This window comes from Callionymus lyra, chromosome 14, assembly GCF_982586985.1.
Source record: "Callionymus lyra chromosome 14, fCalLyr1.hap1.1, whole genome shotgun sequence".
Lineage (NCBI taxonomy): Eukaryota > Metazoa > Chordata > Actinopteri > Syngnathiformes > Callionymidae > Callionymus > Callionymus lyra.
In genome coordinates this window covers 23,014,242-23,037,728 of record NC_141831.1, presented here as the reverse complement: position 1 = coordinate 23,037,728, position 23,487 = coordinate 23,014,242, and the positions used below count along the sequence as shown (strand labels likewise).

General features: G+C 39.6%; 1 protein-coding gene across 1 annotated transcript in view; it reads left to right on the top strand.

Annotated features, from left to right (window-relative positions):
• The window catches only part of zzef1 (zinc finger, ZZ-type with EF hand domain 1), a 27,587-nt gene extending 4,100 nt beyond the window's left edge, over window positions 1-23,487 (top strand). The window contains exons 6-54 of the mRNA XM_087807617.1: window positions 499-709; window positions 795-911; window positions 1,499-1,677; window positions 1,790-1,894; window positions 1,962-2,053; window positions 2,126-2,271; window positions 2,627-2,732; window positions 2,883-3,101; window positions 3,523-3,614; window positions 3,691-3,908; window positions 3,977-4,110; window positions 4,826-4,896; window positions 4,971-5,085; window positions 5,218-5,383; window positions 5,893-6,014; window positions 6,085-6,207; window positions 6,409-6,578; window positions 6,667-6,748; window positions 6,833-7,034; window positions 7,428-7,555; window positions 7,636-7,873; window positions 7,952-8,031; window positions 8,103-8,193; window positions 8,277-8,712; window positions 8,836-9,000; window positions 9,072-9,191; window positions 9,273-9,434; window positions 9,976-10,108; window positions 10,185-10,323; window positions 10,393-10,558; window positions 10,617-10,879; window positions 11,038-11,210; window positions 12,187-12,367; window positions 12,441-12,604; window positions 12,743-13,023; window positions 13,108-13,282; window positions 13,353-13,485; window positions 13,553-13,779; window positions 14,457-14,765; window positions 14,827-14,927; window positions 15,011-15,146; window positions 15,278-15,637; window positions 15,706-15,849; window positions 15,942-16,110; window positions 17,079-17,177; window positions 17,258-17,423; window positions 17,928-18,078; window positions 19,629-19,700; window positions 21,907-23,487. Coding sequence (XP_087663743.1) covers window positions 499-709; window positions 795-911; window positions 1,499-1,677; window positions 1,790-1,894; window positions 1,962-2,053; window positions 2,126-2,271; window positions 2,627-2,732; window positions 2,883-3,101; window positions 3,523-3,614; window positions 3,691-3,908; window positions 3,977-4,110; window positions 4,826-4,896; window positions 4,971-5,085; window positions 5,218-5,383; window positions 5,893-6,014; window positions 6,085-6,207; window positions 6,409-6,578; window positions 6,667-6,748; window positions 6,833-7,034; window positions 7,428-7,555; window positions 7,636-7,873; window positions 7,952-8,031; window positions 8,103-8,193; window positions 8,277-8,712; window positions 8,836-9,000; window positions 9,072-9,191; window positions 9,273-9,434; window positions 9,976-10,108; window positions 10,185-10,323; window positions 10,393-10,558; window positions 10,617-10,879; window positions 11,038-11,210; window positions 12,187-12,367; window positions 12,441-12,604; window positions 12,743-13,023; window positions 13,108-13,282; window positions 13,353-13,485; window positions 13,553-13,779; window positions 14,457-14,765; window positions 14,827-14,927; window positions 15,011-15,146; window positions 15,278-15,637; window positions 15,706-15,849; window positions 15,942-16,110; window positions 17,079-17,177; window positions 17,258-17,423; window positions 17,928-18,078; window positions 19,629-19,700; window positions 21,907-21,987 — 7,913 coding nt within the window. The 3' untranslated portion in view covers window positions 21,988-23,487. The remainder of the gene's footprint in view (window positions 1-498; window positions 710-794; window positions 912-1,498; window positions 1,678-1,789; window positions 1,895-1,961; window positions 2,054-2,125; window positions 2,272-2,626; window positions 2,733-2,882; window positions 3,102-3,522; window positions 3,615-3,690; window positions 3,909-3,976; window positions 4,111-4,825; window positions 4,897-4,970; window positions 5,086-5,217; window positions 5,384-5,892; window positions 6,015-6,084; window positions 6,208-6,408; window positions 6,579-6,666; window positions 6,749-6,832; window positions 7,035-7,427; window positions 7,556-7,635; window positions 7,874-7,951; window positions 8,032-8,102; window positions 8,194-8,276; window positions 8,713-8,835; window positions 9,001-9,071; window positions 9,192-9,272; window positions 9,435-9,975; window positions 10,109-10,184; window positions 10,324-10,392; window positions 10,559-10,616; window positions 10,880-11,037; window positions 11,211-12,186; window positions 12,368-12,440; window positions 12,605-12,742; window positions 13,024-13,107; window positions 13,283-13,352; window positions 13,486-13,552; window positions 13,780-14,456; window positions 14,766-14,826; window positions 14,928-15,010; window positions 15,147-15,277; window positions 15,638-15,705; window positions 15,850-15,941; window positions 16,111-17,078; window positions 17,178-17,257; window positions 17,424-17,927; window positions 18,079-19,628; window positions 19,701-21,906) is intronic.

Sequence of the window (23,487 nt, the reverse complement as noted above, 5' to 3'; positions counted from 1 at the left end):
TTTCCTTGCAATAATGATTTAGAGTGATACCTTAATTTTTCATCCCTCAAGTAATCATATAAAATGTAAAAAAAAAAAAGCTAAGAAAAAATAATATATATAAAAAGGGTACATGCTATTTCAAGCCCTGCTCACTTTAATTTTAGACTTAAAAATCATATTTTCTTAAAATTTCTTGAATCTTAAAATTCAAAACAAATGTAAAAGAAAATTCTGTAAACATTTATGAATGCCCTGAAATTTTATCATTAAGCTGTTATTGTTATTTCAATATATTATTTAATGTAATTAAAATATACCTTAATATATTTGCAAATTTCTTTTTTTCAAGTTAAAATGAAAAGAAGGGAAAAAGGGGGGGAAATGTTAACATATATTTACGTGAATATTTAAATAGCTGCATATAGTCCCCAGGACACACTTTATCTAGCTCTGGAAATGTTACATTTTTGTGGTTGCTAATTGTTTTACTTTTCTAATTATTTCATCAATTACTAGATGTCCAAATTAACATAAAGAGGTGTTTGAGTGACGGGTGTGACTGTCGGCTACGTGGCTTGAAGACACTGGGCTACCGGATCACCAAGACCAAAGAGATATCCGTGACGGACGCTTCGGCCATCTGGTACCTTTCTCTCCTCACTTCACTGGTCACCACCTCTATGGAGACGAACCGAGGACTGGCTCAGACTGTTATTCAGAGCACACAGTAAGAACGATTTCAAATAAAGTGTTAAATGTAGAATTCATCTGTTGCAGAGACTGAAATGTGTTTGTTTTATTTTGTTTTTAAGAAAAGCCTTACGTCACATGCCACCACTCTCCTTAACACCATCGTCCACTGAGTTCCCCAAGTTCTTCTCTGCCAACATCCTGGAGGAGGTGGACGGATTTCTCTTCAGAATATCAGAGTAAATATCTTCTTTTCAATTAAAACGATCACTCATTTCTGCAAACCATCTGCTCAGAATAGATCCCACTGAATATTGTGTATGACTAGCACATACTTAAACTTTATCGTATTAGTTGTACTTGCCATTCCCCTAAACTGTTCAATGTATTCATTTTTAACTTTTAGTCGGTTTCTAGAAAGAAAATCAAGTGTGAGTTTTCTCCATATTTGCCCTGCATTTACATTTACATGTATTATGTATTTACTGTTTATGTGTCAAAAACTGACATCATTTTAGTAACTTATTGACCAAAAAATTGTTTTCTGTTTTTGCTAGCTAAATATTTGTATAATGATGTTTTCAGGGATAACAAATGTTCAATGGAATAGAAGAGATGGCAATTTTATAAACAATTATTTTTAGTTTGAAATGTATATTTTGTGTCCAAAATAAATCAATTCAGGGAGACTCTCCAATGAACTTGTAGTGACTTGATATGGACATAGATCTTTAATATTGATTTTATGTAGTTGGTTTTTGTTATTCATTTCATAATCCTGTCAACTGGCGTCAAATCAAACTTTGGTTGTCCATTTTTTCCCCAGCTGTTGTGACAGTCCAGACGCAGAACTGACCCTCCTGGCCTTTGCTCTTGCAAGAGGCAACGTTGCTAAAGTCCTGCAGGCTCTGTCTTGTATCAGTGAACATCCTCTCTGCGAGTACAAGGCAAACCCGCTCATCCTGTCTATGGCCTCTGTTCGGTTGCGTCTTCTGTATCGCAACGGTAACTCCACCAGCCTTCACATCAATACTATCACCATTTATCTGTAATAAAAGTTCAAACTGATGTATTTTAATTGTATGTTTAATGCAAATACAATCTACTATCCTGTCAGGGAAACCTCTTCAGCTCCACATACAGGCTTGTGACGTGAAAAGCAAGGAGGAGAAATCTGGACCAGAAAACTTGCTGACTGGACTGGAGTCCTCCTCTGGCGATGGTGAAAGATTATATTACTTCCTTTATTATCTTCCTCCAAAGTCAACCAGACTTTGTCTTCCCTCCAGCATTTCTCACTGAAGGAGGCAAAAGGAAGGCCAGCATCATTCTGTCAACAGAAGACCAGAGCAGCTTTCAAGTCACTCAGATAAAGATCAAAGTAGGGTCATTTTACAAAGATTGTTTCTTGACGCATTATGTTCATCACCCTTTCTTTCTACTTTCTTTTCAGGTACGAAAAGGAGCCATCGGTGCAAAATGTGGTTTGGTGTTTGTGTACAAGGACAGCGACACGTTTAATGCTGAGAAACATTTCAAGAGGTTTGAAAAGTACAATGCTTGGGACTACAAGGACTTCAAAAACTTTACAAAAGACATGTGAGTTGAGTTTTATGTCCCACATATGTTGAATTTACCTGCAAGAATGTTTTGTTGTTGAGAATCTGCCACTGGCATATGTGAGTGTTGAACTGAGAATTGGTAGCTATAATTCTATGAATGTGCAGGAGCTTCGAGAGCCTGTCTAACACTTGCACATAAGACTTAATTATATCACAATGGAAGTTCACAATATGTTACTAGTTTAGGTCAGATTTTGTTGTAGACGATAATAATTCATTGTTATACTTTATAAAATAAAATAAAAAACTGTACCAGTAATATCCTTTCCCAGAGCAGGTTATTTGTGCACTTGTTCAGGAGTCTTAATGTGTTGCTGTTATCTGACCCACAGTGTGAAGATTCCTACACAGTCTGAGGAAGAGCCTGTTGGCTGGTTTGAGTTGGAAGAAGACTGGAATGACGTGGAGATTAAGCTTCAGCAGACTCGTGTTGCAAAGGTTCACATCTCTTGGTTCAAGATTTATTTTACAGAAAATCCATCACGTTTTTGTCAATAATGATGCTTCAATTTATCTCTTGCTCATCATGGTTAATTAATGTTTGTTTAAACGACCTGTTCCCTTTTTTCTCTCCCTGTTTCCCCCCAGTTTCTGATGGTCAAGTTCCTCTGCACCAGACAGGACACTGCAGAACGTCTGGGCGTCCAGTCGCTGAGCTTCAGCGGCTACTTGTCCTCTGAAGCTGAGAAGTTGTTGGAAATAGAAGAGCTGCCATCCGAGGGAGAACTCTCTGACAGTGATCCGTGCCTCGGCTGCCATCTACTGAACAAGACGCTTTTCTTAATCCAGCAGCTTACACAGGACATGGTAAATTAGAGTTATAACTGACATTAGTGTCGATATGCAGGGACATCCTAAACCAGGACGGCATCTTTGTGCAATGTGAAATGATTAAAGAATGAAGATCATCACTATTTCAAATGCAACAGTTTTTACGTGACAAATCAATTTTTTAATACAATACAATAATTTAGAGATATTATTGTACATATTTATTACAGTGTATAATTGAAGAATTAAGAACAATTCACAAAACATTTCGCACATATTATGTCAAATTTTGATTAATGACAAATAAAAATAATTTCCCATTAGTTCAAATTATTTGCCCGCTAGTAATTAACCTGTTTGACTACCACTAACTACCTTCAGTATTTGTGTTATTGTATTTGAGAAGATTTGAAAAATGTTTGTCAGTCGTTTTCATACTAATCTAATGTTCCTGCAGGATAACACTCAGCTGAGACAAAGGTACCTTTTGGACTTCTCTGGTTTAAACCTAAACCATTTCTGGAGCTTCTACAATAAACTCGGGGGAATGTGAGTATAGGTTGGATCATACGTCAGCAGTGAACCTTCCATTTCAGTTCTCATCCTCTTCCATCTTTCGCCTCAGTGAGGGAGAAGAGGCTTTGAAAAGCAGAGTCCTCTTGCTTCAGCTGCTGCGCAACTGTTTCTGCATTCTACCAAACCCACTGGAACAACAACAGGAGGAGGAAGCTGGCGCCAAAGAGAAAAGCTTGTCCATAGCTGAGCCCTCCACACCTGGCAGTAAGAGCGCAATCGAGGACTCGCTCAGAGCAGGGAAGGAGCTTTACATCCACCTCTGCCAAAGTAATGTAGTTTTGGAAATTTACATTGTGGAGAAATGACTTAAACGAAGTTGTCTGTTTCTCAATTAGTCGTGGATGAATTGGGGCACGAGACCTTGATGGAAAAAGCTTTGCACCAAGAAGCGTTGAAGGCGGTCCTTCATGGAGCTGCCATTTTCTTCCCTGATAAACGCATCAGACGAGATAAACTCTTCAATATGATGGTACGATTTTTATTTCTGACCACAACTTGTCTACATCTGTAAATTTTTTCAAAATGATCATTGGTTTCTTTTTTTTTGATTGATTTTATAATTTGAATATTCACACCTTTCATGAAATGCATTGTTGGCTAATTTGAGTGAGCATTTTAGGAAAACTGCTGATCAATTCTAACTAAATCGTTTTAAAGGTCTTTAACGACTTCTTTCTTAATATTCCATACTCAGATAATTAAAATACAATGTTTTAAATTATATTTACTTAATTACTTTAATAGAAATAATGTGTTGTGAAAAAAACATTGTATTTTTATTTAATGATAACCTTATACTCTAATGGTTTAGTAAGAATTATCTTATTTTCCTCATGGTTATTGTTTTACCAAGTATTTTTTGTTTTTACGTTATACTAAGTCAGTTCGCTTTTTTTTTGCTTTTGACAAATAAACATAACAGTTTCTATTTTAATTCCATATCTTGGTAACTTAATTTTCCACTATTGGGTTTGATACCAATGACCATAAGTAAGACGGACAAACCAGGGGCCGTAGGTTTACAGGTAACGGGGATTCTTCCTGTTTGTATGTTCTCTCCTGTTGTAGGAGGGAGTCGATGAGTTGGTAAACAGTTATGTTACTATTCATTTTCTAAATGTTTCTGAATTTCTCTTAACTTACTTTGGTCAAATCAAGGTCTAATTTATTTTTTCTTCTCACAGACAAGCATCACAGAGGAGGACCAGCCTGAGTCGGTCAAATTAACATTTGCATCCTTGTGTAACTACTTCAGGTAAGAAATATTTGATTAACCTGGACTGTGGAGGTGGTAGGCATTTGTTTGTTTACTAATTACCCTTCGTGCAGTGACCAGGATCCAAGTGGCCTTCTCCTGCTACCCCCTAAAAGACCTCCGGATGACTTTGATATCAGCCCAATACTGTCAGTCATGGACGCCTTGTTACTCGTAGCAACAAGAGAGGTGAGCCTGCAAGCCTGCACTTCACTTAAGTAATAATAAATGGATAAATAATAAGTAAAAATAACATTTTCAACATGCCTCACTGTAGAGGATTCTAAATGTATATTATTTAACTATTTAATTTCTCCTCAGTGCAATGTGATGATGTTGGATGAGGGAACCGGAACCAGCAGAGCTGTGTTGCTGTCCTTGTTCTGGGCTCTGCAGGGCAGCCTTGTCTCCTGGTGTTACCTGCAGCTCAAAGAAGAATCCTCTTCCACCACTGCCATGGAACTAGCACGATTGATCCTGCTTAAGTGTACGACATTGCTATTACTCTTAATTTTATATTTAAAATGACATATTTATTGTGCTTGCATAGATTTTTAAACTATTTTTCTAGAACTTTTTCTTTTGTAGAATTTTATTTTCAATTTGTGTAAAGCAAGAAAAACAAGCATAGCACATCTGACAGACATCTTTTTAGCTAAAAGAAAAATTAATTGAATTTTTTTTTAGCAATAGATAACGTGTGTGTATATAAAAAACAAATAACATATTTGATTTAATATGACAAATAAAACATTTTTTTAAGTAGCAATTGATAGTTTATGCTTAAATGGATCATGAAGAATTCAATTAATCTTTTTAATTAATTTAAAGAGTGAGCAGGGGGCACAGTTGATGCAGATAGACTTTTTTGTTGTTCCAAATGTTACTATTTTTCCGCTGCTAGCTTAAACCTTCTGACAAGGCCATCCATTCTGATTTCATGTGTTTGTTTCTGTGTTTCATCTCACTGACTGTTTTTTCATCTGCCCTCATTAGATGTGGATCAGTTCTTGGAAAATATTAAAACGACCCTGGGTTCCCTCCTGCAGAGATACACTGGTGCGGACATCATCAACAAGCTCGACAGCTCCATCCTCACCACAGTCTTCAGACAACTGGTAACAAACTCCATTGTACAATGACACTGTAACGACCCTAACATTGTTTTTCTGTTTCTGTTCCTGTTAGATGATTTTACTCCTCGAGCTGTGCTCCTTGGACATCCCCCATAGTCTTCTTTTGAAGAGTTTCTCCTCTCTAGCTGTGCTCTTAAGAAGCATGCCCGGGGATTCTGAGGATGTGTTTTCAAAAGTATGTTTTTCTTCTTCATCGTTTTTCCCTTCTGTGTCAAATCCAAGTGAATATTCAACTCTAATATATTGAATTACTTTATAGTTTGAATAATGAGTCACACATCATGTTACATCGTGGTACATCTTTTCACATTAGCATCAACTATTATCAGAGTAGTATCAAGAATCTATGTCATAACCCTCACCGTGTCATCGTCAGGTGGACCAGGAGAGTTGGAATCAGCCGCAGCAGCCGGTGGTGCTGAGGACATGGAATGCCGAGTCGATGCATAACTATGAGAACTGCCGACATGACAGCAACATCTTTTCTTGTCCGGGTGCAACTTCCTTTGAGGTTGAGTTTGATGATCGCTGTGAAACCGAGAAGAGGTGAAGATCATATTTAAGTGATTTTAAGATTGCTTGTGTCATTCTAATCATTACTTTGAGTATTTACTCTTTTTTTTTGTCCGTTTAGCTACGATTACTTAGAGTTCACTGATTCTCGAGGCGGAAAGGTGCGCTATGATTTGAAGGTCGGGACAGAGAAGTGGCCAAAGGTAATTCATGTAGGAAATATTCTCAATGGTTAATTCAGAAGTGGCTTAATTTGTTGTTTTTTTTGTTGTTTTTTCTCCTTGCAGAAGGTCACATTCAACGCTGGTCCCCAGCTTCAGTTCCTTTTCCATTCTGATAGCAGCAACAACGAGTGGGGCTACAAGTTCACAGTGACGGCTAAGGGGCTTCCCGACATCACCATTTCTTGGATGGCAGACCTGCAGTTGCTGGTGGCTCGTCTGATGGGTCGTCTTGCCTCAAGAACGTTGGCTTTGAAATCTCCTCAGGGTGAGTTTATTTCATTTTATGTTTTTAAACGTAATTAGGAGATGAAAACGTTTAAAAATAGCTAAACTCTGTGTAAAAAAAAAAAAAAAAAAAATACATTCATGTTGAAAATATGCAATTTAATTATAAATAATTAAATCTGTAACAAAAAATGTAACCTTGCAATATAAAAACAAAATCAATAAAATAATTCAAAATGTTAAATTCAACCAATCAAATTTCTAATAGTACTAATATACTTCCATACAGAAACCTCCACAGATTTAACACCAGTAATTTATTCTTACAGAAAATATCAATCATGATTTTTGTTTAAATCTGACAACTGATGAACTTTGATTGGATACCGTTTTTAAACCTAATATAATTGTTGTTTTTTTCATTTCCTTTTAGAGATTTGCTCTGTAAAGGAGCTTCCACCAGGAAAGATGTCCCACGTTCAGTCCTCACCTCTTTGGAAACCAATTCTCAGGCATGGAGTTTCAGAAAGCAGACTCTCGGACCAGGCTTCTGCTGCAGTGGTGTGGACTCTTGCTTATTTGAATCCATACAAAACCAAGCTCAGGCTTTCAAACTTTTTTCTGGTCTGGTTTCTTTTTAGACCAACACATGCAGCGTTGACGACGTGTTGAGGTTATTGCACAACTTTGCACAATGGAATCCTGACAAGGAGGCAGACAGTGGAACGGAGCAGATGAAGATGCTCATGCAGTGCTGCCAGAAACAGGTTATCAGAAGTGAAATTGCAACTGGATCAAACGTTGATCATGCTGTGAATGCCATTTGGGCAGCCATGGTGTACCATACACCAGCTCTGGTCCAAACCCTGAAGAACTACGGTAATCATCTCATACTTAAATTTTTTTAATCCTAATTTGTTCTACCGTTCATTTTTATCTCATTCTTTATTGCAACAGTCAACCAGGACTGCAAATCCTGTATAAGCGAAGACTTTGTGCAGCTTTTTTTGTTGGCAGACGGCCTCAGAACATGGATGGTAAGTTACCAACGTGATAAACTTGCTTTGAATACTAGTGCAATGCAAAATGATGAACACTTTTTTGGCAGCTTGAGATGAAGCAAAGATACATTGTTGGAAAACTGACTGTTGCTGATGAGAAGGAGGGCGGTCTGGAAGAGGTTACCATGGAAACCCTTTGTAAGAATTGTTGATCACTCCACAGAGGAAACCATGTGGTTAGATATTCATGTGATAATGGTGCATCCTGTCCTGTCTTTCAGCTCAAATGTGCATCGAAAAAAGCCTTCTGCTGTTCAGATTTGCTCCATGTGGGTTGTCCAGTCAGACAGCAGGGGGCACCATTGTACGTCTTCGCAGCTCTAGTTCAATATCAGAAGACGACTTCAAGGGTGTTTGCGTGAGCGACACTGAAGTCAAGAAAGATCAGAGCCAGCCTTCCTCTCCTCAAGTCCAAATCCCATCTACTTGTGGACACGTTAAACCAAGCCAAAATTCAGACCTCTCCTCGTCCCAGCAGGGAGAGCCGGCCTCACCTTCCACCTTTTCAGGCAAGCCCATTTTCAATCGGGCACGCCTACGCCTCCTCTCTTGTCGTTCTGTTGAAGAGCCTCGTTCCACAACTTCAATCAAAGATCGGTATCCTGTTGTCAAAGACATCCTGAACTTTATCAAAGACCAGGCTCTGACAACATCGAGGTGATTATGCTTGTTGAAAACCAAAACATTAAGGAACATGAACATCCCTTTAAGTACTTTGTTTATTGTATTGTTTTAAAATACAACTAACCTTTAAAAAAAATATCTCTTCTGTTTTTCCAGCATTCTGCAGACCTTGTCTCTGAACAAAGCCCAGGCTCTGAGTGTCTCTAAGGTCCTGGAAATGGTTCAAGAATGTCTACAGTCTTTGGGAAAGCCACACCTGTTTCAAGCCCCCTGCATCCTGTTTCTACAGGAACTGCTAGCGTGCCAGAAGGACTTTACCAGGTCTCTTTGAAGAAAGACACATAATCAACATAAATTCAAGTTAAAATGAAATGACTCCTTTTCTTTTACAGTTATTTCTCTCAGTTGTCCGACAACGGGCAAAAGTTGGGAGGGAAAGTTAGACGTTCCTACCATCAACTTGTTCTCATGCTGGTTGACGCGGTCCAAGGATTCAGCAGCCTGAATGATAAGTAAGCAGAGAATGACATCAAAGTTGCTTTAATATCTATACATTATATACATTTAATATTCATTCACCTGCTGCTCCCCAGATCCCTTCTTCCAGCCTTGTCCTGTATACAAACCTGCTTGCTACACCTTATTGACATGAACTGGGAGGTTCAGGACCTTAACCTCTTCCTGAAAATCAAACTTCCCGACCTACTGCTCAGTATGTCCCAGGAGAACATCAGTGTTCATGATATTGCAATCAGGTAAGAATGAAGCTATAATAATGTTTGTAAACAATCCTGACTCTTGTTGTCTAAGAATATATTTATAAGGCTTTTTATAAGACATTACAACATCAATGGCAACTTCTCACAAGGTTTATATAAAATAACTCCCAAACTCAAACACTGAAGGGGCCAAAATGTTTTTATTCCTAAATTTTTCTCAATTTTTTTGGCGGTCAACATAAAATTGTGTGCAGGCCAAAATTGGCCAACAGGCCTTAAGTTTGACTTGGATGCTAAAGAACAGCTTCTTTACCCCAGCCATCAGACTGATAAACAGCGGTCCTGCATTGTAGATTAGACATCCGGCAAGCAAGGTTTATTAATATTGTGGCTTTATAGTTATTAGTGTATTATTATTATTATTATCATTATTATTGGTAGTAGTATTCTTTTCCTGATTTTGTTTTGCTGTCTCACTGGGTAAATATCTTTGTCATTCCATTCACCAGGAATGGAGCAAAGTAATTGAAATAACGTGCAACAATGCATAATAACAATTTTTATGACTTTTCTCCAGTCAATGGACAGAAGATGATGAAATTGCAGACTACAAAAGGAACCAGGACTGGATGGACGAGTGCATGGACGGAATGTTTGAGAAGTGGTACGGGAAAATCGATGACGAGGAAGCTATGGAAGATAAAAGAAAGGTTGGTTAACTGTTGTATTCTAGTCCAAACATGTTTGATAACCCATGTGTGCTGTTTTGTTTTTTGCTGTTTACAGATGCACATGTTCATCGCTCGTTACTGTGATCAACTCAACGTTGTGATCTCCTGCGACGGCTGTGAAAGAATGGCGCCTTGGCACCGTTACCGATGTCTACAGTGCATGGATATGGACCTTTGCAAAACCTGCTTCCTCAGTGAGTTCTCCTGAACTCATCTGAATGTCCCTTAGTGCATTTTGCAAATGCTTCATGATTTTCAACTAGGTGGAGCCAAACCTGAGGGGCATGAAGATGACCACGAGATGGTGAACATGGAGTACGCCTGTGACCACTGCCAAGGTCTCATTGTCGGGAGCAGGATTAACTGTAACGTCTGTGAGGATTTCGACCTGTGCTTTGGTTGCTACAATGCCAAAAAGTATCCTGACAGGTAATGCTCGATAAACCATCATTTCTTACACATTTGTTAAATCGATGTTTCTGTTCAGCCACCTGCCGACACATCGGATCACGGTTTATCCCATGGTGACCATAAGAATCAGTGACCGCCACCGCTTGATCCAGCCCTATGTCCACAACTACTCCTGGCTGCTGTTTGCTGCTTTGGCCCTTTACGCATCGGATCTGAGCAGCAGGATGCAGAGCGAGGGAGAATGTTTGGACAGCGGCACACTCAGTCAGGCCGTGGCCCTGCAGGCACGCTGCTCCCAGCTCATCACTGATTGTCTCCTCAAGGGTCAGCCGGGAAAGGGTACCGTATTCTCTTATTTTTGCTTCATGAGTAGTTTTGATGTTTTTGAAGTTTTTTAGTTTATCAAGTTTTTTTTCATTTCAGAATTTAAAACTGTTATGTCATTGATCTTTTCTTTCAATGGCTTCATATCATTTTTGGTTTCTTTCCTTCCACAGCTCTGCGATCCTCTGCTTTGCTGGCTCTGCTGTTGTCCAATGATTCCGCCTCAGACAGCGAGCTGTGTCCTGTGTCTCCAGAATCATCTCAAGAGCTCAGTTCCACCACAGATACCTCATCTCTACCAGGGAGCACTGCAGCCATCTGCTCTCCATCGTCTCCCAAAGACAAGGTGACACACAACGATTAACGGCATCCATGTATTCATACAGATGAAGTTAAAACTAGGGATGTGTGGTTGACTTTTTTCTTAATTTTCTAACGACTGTTTTCATTTTCGTTTTCACTAGAAATCTGTATTTATTATTTGATTACGCAGCTTTGCTCAGGCGAAGTTTTTAAGAAAATAACTAACTATGGCAAGGAAACTACTGCTACCAATTGAATAATTTAATTAATGATACATTGACAGGTTGAATTTTGAATAGAAAAGCAAGAATATTTTCATGTTTTCTTTTTTTGCTCATAATTCCCAAAAATTCTATGATTGAGAGAAATTAGATATAAAAAAATAAAAAAAATTGGAATGTAGTACTGTGTGTAAAAAAAACAAAACAAAAAACAATCCTTTATTTAGAATTTTTTTTGTTACAATTGTAACCATATATTGGTTTTCAACAGAATACTGATGACAGATCATCAGTATTCTGTTAGTGGTGAGAAAGAAAACCAATAAGGTTCCCCCTTTTGAACAATCGGAGATTCAATTTGGCACAGAGCAGAGTAAGGTTTTCCGTAAATAAAAGGTCATCGAAAGAATTGGAACAAAAATAAATAGATAAATAAAATACAAAAACATGGAAAGACGATAGTTAGATAAGACTAAGTGTACATATCAACATAGCAGGCAGATGTTGAGCATGCAGTCACTTTTAATATTTTGGACATATTATTCTATCAATTCCATTTTTTTAAATTCAATTAAGCAATAAAAACTAATTCAATCTTTCACAAATTGAATTTAATTAGTGAACAAATCCAATGTTGAGAAATATATAACATTATATACATATTATATATAATATTGAATTAAACCATTCAATATTCTTTATTCACTGATCAATGAAATCTTTGGTATTATAGTACCAGGCACTGTAACCCATTCTTGGTCAAGTTCTAAGTCTGCTTATGTTTGTTTCTATACACAGAGTAAACCCTCAAACAAAAGAAAAGAAGCAAGTCATCTCACCTCTTCAGAAGCACCATCACCCCCCACCAGTATTAACACCGAGAATAAGAAGCTGGTTACTCAAGATACTCTGGACTCCAACAGCCTCAGCAAGACTCCGTCTGTGTCTAGTGAAGATCCTCTATCTCCGGTGGTCCGACGTAAGAACTCTTTTGTCTTCCTGATGCTCTTTCTTACTGCCTCCCATCTGACATCTTTTTTTTCTGCTCTCAGCTGCAGAGTCCGGAGCAGGAACGATCCATTCTCCCGGCTCTGAGATCATCAAGGAGCTGGACGCGCGGTTGCCACAGATTCCATTACAGGAACATGTTTTCTCTGAATGTTCCAGAGAGAGGATCCTTGGACTTTTAGCAGCCATGCTGCCACCAGCTAAGCCGGTACGATTGCTATTGCGACAAGGCCATTGACAAGTCCGTCCGTTTCAATTGATGCCTCTAAAGCAAATGACTAATGTTTCCCAGTTATGACATGTTACTAGATGTCTCCTCTGAATCCGCACTTGGCTGTCTCTGCAGGGAACCTCACTGTCCCTGCCAAGCGTGAGCTCCATCCTTCACCAGCTTTTCCGAGCTGTCATCTCCAACGCTGGCTCTGTCAACGAGACCTACCACCTTACCCTGGGACTGCTCGGCCAGCTGCTGCTTCGAATCACTCCAGTGGAGGCTGACGCGGCCATGACAGAGGCCTTGGCAGACAAATACGAACTGATGACTCAAGGAGACGCTGCCAACTGTGACTCGCCTGGCTGGAAAACAATTAATCTGCTCTTCAGCCTGGGAGCGGTGTGTTTAGACAGGTACTTACAAATGAAATGATCTTTCTTTTCAAACTTCATTTGAATATAAAAACAAACTGATCAAGACTTCACTCTCTCTGGCAGCCGTATCGGCCTGGACTGGGCGTGCACAGTGGCCGATATCTTGCACAGTCTTAACGTTTGCCCTGAGTGGAGCTCTGTCATCGTTGCCTTCACTGATCACTGTATTCGACAACTTCCACAATCCTTCAAACGCACCAACCTCTTCACCTTACTGGTGTTGGTTGGGTTCCCAGAGGTAAGTTGCTACGAGCCACTCAAACCTCTTTCTTGACTCTCATGGCATCTTTGTGCCTTTTCTCCTCCAGGTTCTGTGTGTGGGCACTCAGACGGTGTTCATCGACCGGGCCAACGAACAACACAACATGATCCTGTTGAAGCATTTCACCGAAAAGAACCACGCTGCAGTTGTTGACATTAAGACACGCAAAAGGAAAACCGGTAAACTCAGTAGTGGTAGAAACTTCACAAATAAAAACAAAATCTCACCTGTTGTCTTCTCTCATAGTCAAAGACTACCAACTGATCCAGTCTCAAGACTTGACCATAACAGGCCTGCCCAGGCAGTCGGATACCAAGTCCTCTTCAAAGACGCTACTCAGCCTCTACCTGAGCCATTTCGTCTCCATCATCAGTCATCTGCTTCAAACCAATCTGGATAATAGCTCTGCTGATGCTGTGGAGTCTTCCTGGGTTCTATCGTTGGCCCTGAAAGGCCTCTACAACACGGTTAAGGTGCCGGCACACATTTCAATCTAGAGAACTCTGCGCTTTTTACCCAACTGCACCAGAGCTAACGGCAGAGATAAGAATGCATTTAGAGAGATAGCCAGATAATAAACGCCAAACAATGTCTGAAGAACATCTTACATTTCTGACGGATGTTCAAAGATAGTTAACCGAGTTTGTCAGAAATAGTAATAATGTAAACAAATTATATCAATTTAATTTATATAGATTTTTTAATTTCTAGATTCTGTGACCCAAGTTTAAGAATGGAGATTAAGAAATATGGTGGGGGTTTTTTCCGTATATATACTTTATTTAGTAAGAAACACTATTTTTCTATTTGAATTTAGGAAATATTATTTGTGTTATTGTCTGTTAAGCTTTTTTTTCCAACTTCAAGTGAGTTTAATTTTGTAGGGGGCCATCCTAAACGGCCCTTTCCTCAATTAACCAAATATGATTGATGGCATTACAGATGTTCCTTTTGCATGGGTTGGCTTCTGCTGTTAATAGATCACATCTATACAACAATTTGAACAATGAAAAGGAGCATCACCGTTCCTGACAGCAGCTTGTTACAACATGTTTAGATTTTTAAAAACTGCTTGAAACGGCAGGACTTATTTTATATACATTTTATTTTTGGGGGGAATTTAAAGTGTCTGTATCCTCCCTGTGTGTAGAAAAGTGGAGTGGAGGAGGCTAAGGAGGCGATCCAGAAGTCCGGACTAACCCAACTCCTTGTCAGGAAGTGCAGCAAGGGGACGGGCTTCAGCAAACTGTGGCTTCTCAGAGACTTGGAGATCCTGTCCATAATGCTTTACTCCTCCAAGCGAGAGATTCATTCTATGGCCCTGGATCCTGAACGAGAGCAAAGGGAGCGCGACAAGGAGCGTGACTCGGACCTTTCCAGCAGCTGCACAGATGAAGGGGATGCAAACAAGTCGGACCCGCTCGAAGGCCTCGATGAAGAGACAAAGATGTGCATGCAGGTAAAAGAGGTTATTCCTAGTGTCGCGCTTGTAGCATTCTTACCCTTATTTCGTCCCACAGGTCACTCATGATGCCTTAAACACACCGTTGCCCATCTTGAGAGCCATGTATGAGCTGCAGATGGAACGTACAGATTCCCTCTTTGAGGAGATCCAAAAGAGGTTTGTCATACCTTAGATGGTTTGTAAACATAGATCTTTGTTCGATGTAGACATCAAGTTAAAGTCATCTCTGTGTGTTTCAGGTTTGACGGCGAGGAGATCAAAATTGATGATACAATCTGCACACTTGCTCAGAAGTGGCGAAGCACCAAACGCCCTCGCTCGGAAGAGAGAAACATTAAAGCGGTCGACACCGACATGATCGTGTTGTCGTGCGGGGTGAGACGCTCTTTTGTGGTATAGTCTCAATTCTGTAGTCAATAACATTTATCTGAGTGATTATGGCCGTACACAAATGATTGTTTGAAATCAATTACACGGATTTCGTCTGACATTTCTCCTCCCTCCAGTCCAAACCCAGCCACTGTGAAAAGGCCACGGAGGAAATCAATGCTGTGGCTCAGAAGCTCATCACAAATTCAGAGAGTGACATGCAGCAAAGCTACACCAAACAGCGCCGCAGCAAGAGCAGGGCGCTTCTCCACAAGGAACTGGATGTTCGAAGCAACCGGGCTGTTCGTCAATACCTGGTGAAGGTCAACCAAGCCATCGCTACCTTGTACACCCGCCATGTGCTGGCCACGCTCCTGGCCGACTGGCCTACAGACGAAGACGTGAGCGAGGATGCGCTGGAACTGAGCGGTGCGTCTCATCTGGCGTACATCCTGGATATGTTGATGCAACTGGAAGAGAAGTCACTTTGGGAGAAGGTGATTTATTTCTTAACAGCAGCTTATGGCAGTTCTTTGGATTCTTACAGTCTTTAAATCTTGATCAGATTCTTCAGCGGGTCCTGAAGGGCTGCCGTCAGAGCATGCTGTGCAGTTTGTCCCTCACGGCCTGTCAGTTTATGGAGGAGCCCGGAATGGCTGTTCAGATGAGGGAATCCAAACACCCGTACGAGAACCTCACAAGCTTTGAGGTATGTAATCACTACTGATGATTTATTTTGAATTATCTGCGTCAGACTTTTGGTGTAACAAATCTTCCAACAAACTCTCCTTTGTGATTCAGGACAAAGTGCACTTTCCAGGAGCCATTTTTCTTTCTGTCAAATTTGATTCCCGCTGCTACACAGAGGAAGGATGCGATGAACTGGTCATGTCTAGCAGCAGCGATTTCTTGCAGGATACACACAATTTCAGCGGCTCTCATCAAAAATGGTCTGAATTTGAAATTCCAGGTATGAAATCAAATAATTGTTTGTCAGACGTTTGTAAGACAAAGTAAAACATTGGAAGCTACAGTTAGCCGGTCTGAGGCGTGATTGTTGGAGTGATTGTTATTATTAGAATTTCTTATCAAAGTGTAACAACAGTGCTGTTCAATAAAATTCAGTTTAGGGGCACAGTATAACAAATTAGGTTAAAATATACATATATATATATATATATATATATATATATACATATAGCTAATAAAATATACTTAAATAGATAATTAAATTAAATAAGAATATAAATGAAAATCCTAATTATATGTAATATATGAATGCATAAACAAAATTTGATTTCAATATAGATGTATACTTAATATACGAATATGTGGATCCTAAATACTTTTTTTCCATGTGTCAAACACAGCTTAATTCATCTTGCTGCTGGTTCTTGCAGTTGGGTAGTTGTTACGATTATTTTTAGGGGCATAGCAAAATAATTTTGATAATACAAGGTCACCATATTTGTTCCCAACTGTGGGACGAATAAGCATCTTAGATGGATGGATGGTTGGTTGGTTGGTTGGTTGGTTGATCCCCGGAGGAGAAATTCTTCACATCCATCCATACAAATATCCATAAATGCATGTAAAAACAAACAAAAAAATCAAATCAATACATACAAAACATGTAAAAAGACATAAATAAATAATTCAAGTTTCCAACAAAGGGTGCATGTTAAGCATGATGTAGGGATCTGTTTTAACATCTTATGGCAAAAGGAACAAAGAATGTCTTAAAATGTTCCGTTCTGCAGTGCATGGAGAGGAGCCTGTTGCTGCGGTTAGTCTTCTGAGCTGCCATAGTGTGTGTGACACAAACCCTTCAAATTAAGAATAACATTAAAAAAAACACTAAAAACCAAAATACCAAAGAGCCACATGGCTGCAGGTTAAATACCAAGCTTGTCAACTTATCTGGTGTTTGTCTTTCAGGTGACACTCTCTACTACAAGTTCATGTCCGACATGAGCAACACTGAGTGGGGGTACAAGTTCACAGTGACGGCAGGTCACAGAGGAAGATTCCAGACAGGTAAACCGGTTTATTCTGAGCATTCGCAGAAGTGTGTTCATAATTACATGTTATATATATTTAACGAGTTCTTTACTCAGGGTTCGAGATTCTGAAGCAAATGTTAGCGGATGAGAACTTGCTCGTTCACCTGCCGTTGGCGGACATCTGGGAGTGGCAGGTGGGCGTGGCCTGTCGACAGATCGGGAACCAGAGATTGAAAGCAATTCACTTGTTGCTTCGCCTTCTGCAGTGCCAAACAAAGACGTAAGGAAGTCAAATAGTTGATGGATGGACTCTTTTTGGAGGAAGTAAATAAAGTAGCATATGCATGTGTGAACAGGTTGACGACAATTATTACAATATTATAACGGTACTATATATATTATATTATAACCGTATTATAACTGTAAAATCTTCGGCTTGACGACAATCAATCTTTACCCTTTTTTATCTACTCGGATTGATTGATTAAATATTATTTCTATCAACCTAGAATTTATTTTACTTTTCTGCATTACATCACAGTTGATTAAGAACCATATTGAAAACAATAGGGTTATCCTGATGATTGATCACGTTTTAATATTAATGTTAGAATCAAACATCAAGTTATATTATAAAAAAATATATTATTATTCAAATAAGGTTTGTGGAATGTCTAGTTAACAATGTAATCTAACTAGTGACGCATTGCTAATGAGCTGCTTAACTTTGATTCAAAATGTTTTCCTCATAAATCACTTGTTATCTGCTTTTTTTTCACTCCAGAGCCTGCCAGTTGACCCTGCTGCGACCTCTGTGGCAGCTCTTCATGACTATGGAGAACAGTCGGAGCCAGGATCCCGTCTGCGTCGCTCTGCTGTCGTCTCTTCACAGGGCGCTCACTGAGCTCTTCTTCATCACCGAGGATCACGCCTCCGTAAGTCAAAGCACACACATCCAGAGTCGGCACTGGAAAACAAACAAGCAAAGCTGCTACTGTATAGAAGCTGCTGTTTGAACAGCAGGAGTGGCAAAATGACATTAGATGACATTTAAGTCATAATTCCACATGTGTGGATTTTCCTGCCACTTTGTCTCAGTTGTTTGCATCTAAGATTAAGAGAGCGGCTTTTGTTTTATCTGTGTTGCAGTAAGTAAGTAAGTAAGTAATATTTATTTATATAGCGCTTTTCGAGACCAGTGTGACTATTTTAGATGAAAGTGGTTATTGGCAAATTTAAACCTCATTTAAACTGTCAGAGTAATGTTTTCATCCAACTTTCCTCTGTTTATATCTGCTATTATGGCAGCAGAAGTACTGTAATTTAACCCCCGGAACCAAAATGTTCTCAAAAATACAGAATAATAACTTCTTGACTTTTCATGCAGTTCTTACATTCCTTCAACAGGTGGCAGTAGCAGTACTCAGAAGTAACACATGAGTATTTGCATTTTATACTTGAAGAAGCTACATTGAAAGACATATTTTGACACACTAGTTGATTTCAGGCGTTGTTAAAATCTCACTCAAGCGTGGAAATTACTTCTAAGAACATTAAAAACCACAAGAATTGGAAAAACTTTATAATCAATGATAAGGTTCTTGGTTGTTTGTTCATGCTCGTAGCAGCTTCTGCTGACGGTTGTACAAATACAAGTTAAGACAATGTGTTTGTACGACTGCGACAGAAGCTAAGCAGTTTCTCAGGACTGAGAAGGAAAAGCATAGCTAGAAGATGCTTGGGTTTCAATGGACGTGACATTGAAGGACATGATAAGATGTGACATCATCTATAGATGGACTTCTAGATTAACATTAGTTGTGTTTGACTTTGAGATGTATCTTCATTAACGTGACACGTATGTCACACTGATCTCTTGGGATCACTTGCTGTTTTCCTTGAGCAGCTTTTTTGTGTTCTGGGTTTTACAGACTCAATGTTCACGGACCATTTCACAGCAATCCCACCGCCTCAGGAAGTAAAAGTTATTTTGAGCAACCATCGTACAAATTACACCAGGATGTTCTTCAGCATAAACACTCTGGATAGATGCGGCGGATGAAGCTCTGGTTTGTGTATTTGAAATTGTAAAAGATCCAGTTGTCCCGTCACAGCCCATTAAGTGTCCATTTCTCCTCCCCCTCCAAACTTTTAATGCTTAAAAAACTCCAGGTATGTGTCGGTCCTGGGAACGACTTTGTGACATTCTTCAATTCAGTCCAGAGGGATGTGAGAGATGGTAATCTCAGCCTTCACCCCTGGACAAAGGGAAGTCAAGAGGGAAAGTTTCTCTTAATACTCAAGTGAATATTTTAAACTGAACAAAAGGGTCAATCAAATGGGGTTTAAACAAAACCCTTCTGTCAGTCAAATATTTAATTCAGTGGAAGAGTAAAAGAGCTTAAATCTGAAATAGTTTTTATCACCTTGTTACAATGTCATGGTTTGTATCTTATTGAGCAGAGGTTCTCCTCTTCTTCTGCAGGCGCAGGGCATCCTGCAGGAATACTTGTCAGCCATGACCACGGACGAGCAGCTCATCAATCACACGACAGTGGTGAGTCTGTTACTGGAATCACAACTGCTGATGAATGTCTGTGCGGTAAACACATTTAAGAAATGAGCTCAGAATCTGATTACGTTTGACTGATCGTATTTATCAGCGGACGTAGAAACGTCCTCGTAATGCTTTAAGTCCCACTCGATTTGGAGGTCACTGTGGTCGAGTGCAGATTTATTAATATGCATTTAATTAATTATGTCTGACTTATTTCCAATGTTATTTTATGTTGGTATGTGATTTGAGTAATATCCCTGTATAAAATGGGTCAGAAGCAGGTCACTTCATTTAAACAAATGTGTTTGTGGTATCCTTTGCGTTGGCTCTGGGTCGAGGGGAACGACCATGGCTTCCAAAAATACATATGCAGTGGTGGAGGTCGTTCACCTTGACCACACAAGGGATACCAAAAACACATTTGTTTCCGTGCCTTTAAGTCACCTTGACCCAGAAATAACACAAGGGTTAAAATGCTGCATCTTTTGCTCCTCTCACTTTATATTCTGGTTCTTAAGAATATCAAACATCCGCCCCTGACCAACCCACTTGTTGGCTCATATCTTCATAATGTTTGCCAAGCAGCTTATTTATTGCCATGTTTGTTTACTAAAATCTACAAAGCAAATATTTTCAAGGATTTTAAAAGCCGATAGTTTACTGTTGCATTTCACGTGATACTACATATATATATATATTCTATTCTATTTATTGTATATTGTAACAATTGAAGTCAGGAATGACAGTGCTCTTGTCGTGTACACTGGTGAATTATTTTTACAGCAGATAAACTGCCTTTGTCAAACCTTGGTGTATTTTGGGAAATTCTGCCCGAAGTTGTGCTGAATCAAGGGTCAATGAGAAGAACTCAAGGTCACAAGCGCACATCAACACCTCAAGTTGTCTCTGCTGAAGCCTTGTCAATCACTTGAGATGTGGTGTCACATGGAAGAGCCTTCCTGCACGTGAAGCTGTTGTTAAAGACTGCAGGAGTCTCACTGGTCAGTGCATCATCTGTTGACACCCCGCAGCTGCCCCTCCATGTGTTCGCGGTGTGTGGGCTGCACTCAGGACTAATGTGTTTGGTAATTGCAATCCATTAGCATTTTGTAGCAGCGAGAGCCTCTCGATGCTGCGACTGGTGACGCAGTAGAGGAGGTGTGGGAGGCGGGGGTGAGTCGGGGGGGTAGTGGGGATCATTCATGGTGGCTGTTGAGTTGTTCTAATAGTTATCTTGGCTAAAACAAAAACACTGATAGGAGGGCAGGCGTGACGATGACTAACGGTGACGCACGTATGTGGAGAAAGTGAGTCGTGTGTTGCGCTGACTCACCTCTCACCTGAGTGTGTTTCTCGGCGCCGGTTCCCTCGCCGGCGCTTCCTTTTAAGGAGCTGGAATCCAGCGGAGAACTCGCGTTCAACTCAATTAATGTCCGGCTGGACGTAAATATTATAGAATGTGCAGATGTTTTTTAGAGAAATGTTAGATAGCTGAGGCTTATTTTCAGTGTAACGCGTGAAGCTCAACAGAAGTGTTGCTGATGAACCTTGAAACTTTAGGATTTTAATTGTGTCTGTGTGTGAATAACTCTAATTATAAGGAACTATGTTCGTGACAAGTTAATTTGGCTCATTTGCAAACAACTTAAAAAACAAGTCAAAATGAACTCCTTGCTAAATATTAAATCGGCACTAGATAACAATTTTTACTTTTCTTTTTTCACATTTTCTGTAGTGATTGGTTTAATTTTGAACAGTCATGGCTCCGTAGAGCTTTTCTAGATATTAGTTTAATGATGCTCTTAATGCTAGCCAGCCTGGAGTGTCACATGACCAACAAACTGCTTTACAGACATGAGTCAAACATGGTCTTTTTTGAAGTTACCTAAGGATTTAACCAAAATTCTGACACGACAAGATCCATTTTTCTTGTTTTGTACACAAATGTGCATGCAGTATGTGGCAACAGAGGTTTTAAGATGGTGCAGTAACACTGTTTTTACTCTAGGGAAACAGAAACAATTATTTCAATCTTACACGATGATTACCCTTGTGTTATATAGTAGTAAGATACACGTTATGTTAAAGTATATGAGGCTATTTTATTGTGGGAAGTCAAATTGAGGCATCACTTAGTTCAACAGAATAATCTATTCTACTCAAGATTTTTCAAACGTATATTTTGATCATCTTGTGCTCTTTGCAGGCATTGAAGAACATCGCTGCCATCAGCCTCGCCATCAATTACCCAAATAAATCAACAAAGCTGCTCGACGCTTCCCAGTAAGACGTCCCGGACGACCGAGGACAAACTGAATGATCTGTTTCACTGTGTACAAAAACCCCATCAACAAGGCCCCCTCGTCTTCCACACGCTTGGGAAAAGGCAGAACTCTGGGGCGTCGGGGCCTGACGAGCACCTTTGACACTCACTCACAACCCTTTTTGCCTTAATTCAACCCAATGTATCGGCATGTGCTTTCACCAGGTAACATCTTCATTATCGACTTCTTTCAACTTTAGCGGAGGACACGAGGCTGACGGGCGACTCGGGTCGTGCCAAACTCAAACAAGTATTTTTAATTTCTTTGCCAAACAGCTGTCATTACTTATGTAGTTAATCAGCGGGAAAGCAGGTCACCTTGGCCTCTCGTGGGTCTCAGTGGAGCGTCCCAAAAATACTGTCCAGGACAGTGTAGCCTCATTCGTTACCAGCTGAGATGAATCGCTGACCTAGTCGTCAAATCTTTTTCCAACACGATCGGCCATGTTGGCATGACGCGAAGGACGCTGGTGACGAGGCGGCGTGTAAAAAGAAACGCCTGCAGTGATATCTGGGGAGGAATTATAATCGTAGAATATTCATTTAAAGATGATTACAATGTGATTCAGTTTATTATCAAAGCTAAACGTGCAATGGTTAGAATGAGATCAACTAATAAAAGACTCCCTACATAAATAATAACTCAAATAAATTGATTATTTTTAGTTTAATCTACTGATTTATTTATTTATCGTTATTTTACCCTCCGATAGCGTCGACGAATGCTTGCGTATATTCATCGTCGGTGTCAAAAATGAAGACTGTACACACACACGAACCCACGAAAAGAGTCTCCCGAATCATTTTTGATGAGCCAACGCTTGTTATACCTCATTTTAAAATCCAGAAATCTTCCACAGGTGTGTTTTTAAATCAGTCATTTGATGAACAAGAAGAGTGATGACGAGTAAATGTCTGGAAATCATAGTCTTATTGGTTGATACCAAAGAAGCTCATCGTTGTGAGCGGCGTGAGAGCGAGCTACCGTTTGTCTTACATCCGAGGGTGAGAACGCAGAGGAAACATCGCGACGGTAGAATTATAATCATTTTCTTTCCTTCAGTTCAGTGACGACTCTTTTGTTTACACACCCATCAGCTGCAGTGAAGACACGCAGCCTCAAATCTACGACGTGCCTACGGTTCTTAATGAAGCAATCCTAATTTAAGTCATGTTAGCGGAGCGCTGGATAATTCTATTTTTAAAGAGAAGATATATTGTTTCGTTTGAAGATTTTTGTACTTTGCTTTAGTTTTTTTAATGTGGAGGCTTGTTGAAAGGAAATAGTGTGTACATACATATCTGTGAATAATACTTGCTTAGGGGAAATACTTTTAAAATGAACCCTGACGAATATATCGGGCACTCGCAGATGGACACTTTGATTTTGTATGCATGATGCGCTGAAGACTAAAAAAATGTTCATTTGAAATGCATTTCTAATAAATTTAGAAATTACTTTTA